A 4,817-nucleotide genomic window follows, 5' to 3' on the forward strand; every position below is an offset into this window, starting at 1 on the left:
CCAAGTCAGGACGAGCTGGGTGTTGCCAAGGACCAGGCTCAGGCCAAGAAAGATAAGCGAAGGACAATGATGCCACGAGCAGCATCGACGAGCAGCAAACAGTCTATTACGATCGAGGAGCCCAAACGCCCTGGAACATCAAAGCAGGCTTCAGCAAATGGTGAAGATGGCGGGTCAGCCTTGGCACTCCCAACCAACCGCATGTCCGAGTCTTCAAGGTCTGACGGAAGCTCCGGGGACCGAGCATACTCCAGCACAACAAACACCGGCAGTGCCACGAGTAACTTCTTTCGACTTCCCCGCAGGCGGCAGAAACAGCCGCAGCCGCTATTTCCGATATCACACCTTCAGAAAGGAGCGCCTCTTGGTGGAGGAGACGCGGGCGCATCGAACTCCTCGCTCGTGAGCGGCACGCCGGATTCTGTGCGGATGAGCACTTCGTCAGCAGCCTCACGTCCGGGCATTGGACCTGTCCAAACTCCCACGCAGTCTCGCCCGTCCTCGGGCACCAATGTCGCTACCCCACCGGCACGGTCACCGGCCAAGACCATATTCCAGAAGGCCAATCCATCGCCAGCAACTGCCCTGTTCCGTCCTGGGTCAACGAACAGTGGTCAGTCCTCTCCGACGAGGTCGCATCTACATCTTAGAGGGAGATCTTCGACGCTCAGTTCTCTGGGGAGGGAATCGATGGACGAACGACTGGCTCCACCCACAACCCGTACTTCGTCTTCGACAGGGCGGAAGAGCTTTGGAGATCTGCTGAGTCTCAGCAGGTTGAGGAACAACTCAGAGCCTGTCAACGGCCGACAAGGCTCCTTGACGCCGGCAACTCCTGGGTCTAGTACATCCAAGAACAACTCCTTCCAGCTTCCGAGGGAATCGATACATCTGCCTGAGCGTCGGGAAGATGAGAATCCTGCCAGGTATCTAGACCGACTAGAAGAAGTTGTCAGTCGTAGTGTTATTGCCAGCGCCTTATCGAAAAACACCGATCCCTTTTCTCTAGCTGTCCTACGAAGCTACATGCGAAGATTTAGCTTCTTTGGGGATCCAATGGATATGTCAATCCGAAAACTCCTAATGGAAGCGGAACTTCCCAAGGAGACCCAGCAGATTGACAGATTTCTCCAAGCATTCGCCAATCGCTATCACGAATGTAACCCTGGTATCTACTCGACGCCAGATCAGGCATACTTCATTGCCTTCTCCCTGCTTATTCTACACACCGATGTGTTCAATAAGAACAATAAGCACAAGATGCAGAAGCCTGACTACATCAAGAATACGCGAGGAGAAGGCATCTTCGATGAGATTCTGGAAGTCTTTTATGACAACATCACCTATACTCCTTTCATTCACGTTGAAGATGATTTGGATATCAATGGTGAACGAATTGTTTCTCACAAAACAAAAAAGAAGGGCATCTTTCCAACCAATACCACACCAGAGGCCACACTGAAAAAGGCTACGAAGGAACCAATCGACCCGTACACGCTCATTATTGATCATAAGCTTGACATACTAAGGCCGAACCTGAAGGAAGTCATGCATCTGGAAGACCACTACAGCTACCTTGGGACAGCGAAAACTCTCGACCTCAAGGAGTTACAGAAGACCTTTTTCCGGACTGGCATTCTCCAGATCGTCTCTGCCCGGTCTCGTCCTGATGCTTTCATGTCCGAAAAGACCGCGACGAACCCCCAAGAAGCGCAGCCCGGAGTAGTAGATATCAAGATCACCAAGGTCGGTTTACTCTGGCGGAAGGATCTCAAAAAGAAGAAAACAAGATCCCCCTGGCAAGAATGGGGTGCCATTCTCACCGGGGCTCAACTTTACTTCTTCCGGAATGTGGCCTGGGTCAAGAACCTCATGCATCAATACGATAGTCATCTGAAGCAAGGCCATGACGGTATACCCATCATCTTCAAACCCCCATTGGATCAATTCAAGCCAGATGCTCTGATTTCGACAGACGGTGCTGTCGCCCTCATGGACTCCACCTACAAGAAGCACAAAAATGCCTTCGTGTACGTGAGGCACGGGGGCTTCGAAGAGATCTTGATTGCCGATAACGAGGTAGAAATGAATGACTGGCTAGCGAAGCTCAATTATGCAGCTGCTTTCAGGACGTCAGGTGTTCGCATGCGAGGCGTTGTCGGCGGTAATTACGACGGACAGAGCCGGAGAGCACTACGAAGACTCGATTCTGAGTCGGTACTGACGGCTTCCGGTGAAGTCACCATCGCTCGGTCGCGGATAGATCACAAGATGGCTGAGGATATCCTGGCTGCTAGAAGAGAAATCATGTTCCAGAAGGTGTCTGATGCTAATAACACGCTTGAGCATGAGGAGAAGAAACTGGAACTGCAGCTTAGGAACGCGCGGCATCTCCAAATTCTTGCGCCTGTCCAGCCAAAAACCCGAGACCAGATGCTGATGTCTGCTGCACGTCTCGCTGCTCAACTGAAGTGGACTCGTGTTGAGATTTGGAAACTGAAGTGTCATCGAGACATCCTTCTCATGGATCTCGAAGAAGAACGGCTCTTGATGGGTCTTCCAGCAGAGGGCAGTGTCGAATCCCTCTCGGCTGACAAGACTTCTCTTGCTCGCGAGAGGTCCAAGGCTAGCAGTGGCACTGCCATGCCAAAGAGCCCCAAGTCGCCCGCCGCATTGTCTCTGCAGAAGACCCCTGTTGTTGGTGAGCAGCCTGATGTCGACTCGCCCATGACTGATGTTTTCACAACACCGCCGACAAGCGCTACTGCTCCGTCTTTCCACAGACATCAAAACTCCTGGGATCTACCTACCAAAAACTTGGACGCTGAGGCTCTTAGGAAAGGATCTGTCTCTAGTGCAGTCTCCTCGAATCTTTCCATCACTGCCACGCCACCACGAAAGATTGGAAGCTCTAGCTCCGCGAAAACCCCAGTCGAAGACCATCTGGAGCCCGATGCTGGTGAAAGGGGTCTACTTGAGCAGGCTGGCTTGGTTGTGGTAGACCCAAGTCGTAGCCCTGAATCGAAGAAACAAGCAGCAGCGATCGACAGTGGTGAAAGTGCCCATGAAGGTCGTGAAGGCATCCCTCCCAGTAGCTCTACGGGCGGACAGGATCGTTCTAAGATCCGTCGTAGCCTACAACGCACTCTTAGGGAGGGTGCAGGCCATCTGTCACATGCTCGTAGCAGGAAAGGCAAGGACTCGACTCCGGGTGCTGCTACAGATGATGCTGCAAGCGACGCCGACACACTTACCCGCGGATCAGGCTCATTCTTGGTCCATGGCAAGAAAGCGTCTGTTATCAACTTCGGTCCAGATCTTCCAAGCATGTCACCAGATGAACGCATCCGCGCTCGCAAGTCTGCACAACAAGCAGTAATTATTGAGAGCGGTAGCTCTACAGCGCCGGATTTCCGCACCATCCTCCAGTCTCACGCTGGACCTTCCGATCGCCGTGAGTCGGCTGCCAGCGCGAGCACCGCAACTGCTAGAAGCTTCAGGGAATTGCATAGAAAGTACAGCACTGCGCAAGCAGCCAAAGCTGCTTCGTCTGGCGGAAATCTCACCATCCCATCTGACGAAGACAGCGATGCTGCGGTGAGCTTTTCCGATGGAAGGCGAACTCCTTTGCCGCCTATCGAGGCGGAAGGAGTTGAGGAAGAAGACGAAGAAGATGAGGAGGAAGAGGATGAAGATGACGGCGCCGAAGACGAAGACGAGGGCGACTACGCCAGCGCCCCGACAAGCGCTCGTCAAGCACAGTTCTTCACACCAGAGCCTCCTGCGTCACCGGAGCCGGAGGGCTCCAATGATGAAGAACACAGCAAGTCAGTGGAGGGAAAGGAGAGAATTTCTAGTCCTCCATTACAGGCGGTCACCGCCTGAGGGACTTAACCAGCGACCAACGACTATTATTCTATGAAGGACTTTAATGAACACGGCGAACGCATTGCTGCAACGATCCTTTTGCATCCCACCGCAAGCAGAAGGGGGTTACTCACTACTACTGCCCATCCAGCTCAGCATAGAACTCTTTTACTCTCCTTTTCTGGTCTAGCGAAGCTGCTACGTACGTACGTAACCCATTTTGTCACGGTGTCCTTGTTCTTGTGCTTCTCGAGCCAGCGTCAAAGTCAAAAACTGTAGTGCTTTTTTTCTGTACAAATAGCGGCATGGGCGAGGGTTCATAACTGCGGTCTTTTTTTTCCTCCTCCACTACAAAAAAGCTGTCTCGTATTTTATGTTATTCTTTTCTAGAGAAAAAGGGAAAGACTATGGCGTCACATGACTATGACAACCACCAAGCTCAACGGCATGAATCAAGGGCTCAAGGTCAGCAAGACGCGAGAAGCAAGCAAGAAGCGGATGTTTTGTCTGAGAGAGAGAGAGAGAGTGTGTGAGAGTGAGAGTGAGAGTGAGACAGAAAGAGAGCACGTCCGCATCTTTTTCTTGGTTGGACACTTGGTTTTCGGTTGCTGTATTTTCGAGGCCTCGCTGGGCGTCGAGGGGAGCTTACTTAGGAAAATACAGACACATAATTACGAACGAAGCACGGGCAGGTCTCTCTAGATGGCAATTGTGAAGCGTGTGATTTTAACGTTGTTTGACATGTTTCAAATCTTTCTATCTGATGATCTAACCCCGTGACGGTGTAGATAGCCCACTCCATGCCGTTGGCCAACCTTGCTCCACGCCACACAACATAACACCCTGCTCCCACCAATGCAGTTTTCATGTGAACCCCTTCGCTGTGTAGATAGGTAGACAGGTAGATAGATCTCAGCTCCTTTATTTCTTGCCCTTCTTCTTCCCCTTCT

At 52.0% G+C, this 4,817-nt stretch overlaps 1 protein-coding gene across 1 annotated transcript; it reads left to right on the forward strand.

The window, feature by feature from the left end:
• Window positions 1-1,083: 1,083 nt before the first annotated feature.
• UCRPA7_8334 (putative protein transport protein sec73 protein) lies at window positions 1,084-3,885 on the forward strand (the record flags this gene model as incomplete). The annotated part of the gene is made up of 1 exon (XM_007920849.1): window positions 1,084-3,885. The coding sequence occupies one exon, from the start codon at window positions 1,084-1,086 to the stop codon at window positions 3,883-3,885; it is 2,802 nt and encodes a 933-aa protein (XP_007919040.1).
• Window positions 3,886-4,817: the final 932 nt, after the last annotated feature.

Source organism: Phaeoacremonium minimum, assembly GCF_000392275.1.
Source record: "Phaeoacremonium minimum UCRPA7 unplaced genomic scaffold PA7_03_scaffold_592, whole genome shotgun sequence".
Lineage (NCBI taxonomy): Eukaryota > Fungi > Ascomycota > Sordariomycetes > Togniniales > Togniniaceae > Phaeoacremonium > Phaeoacremonium minimum.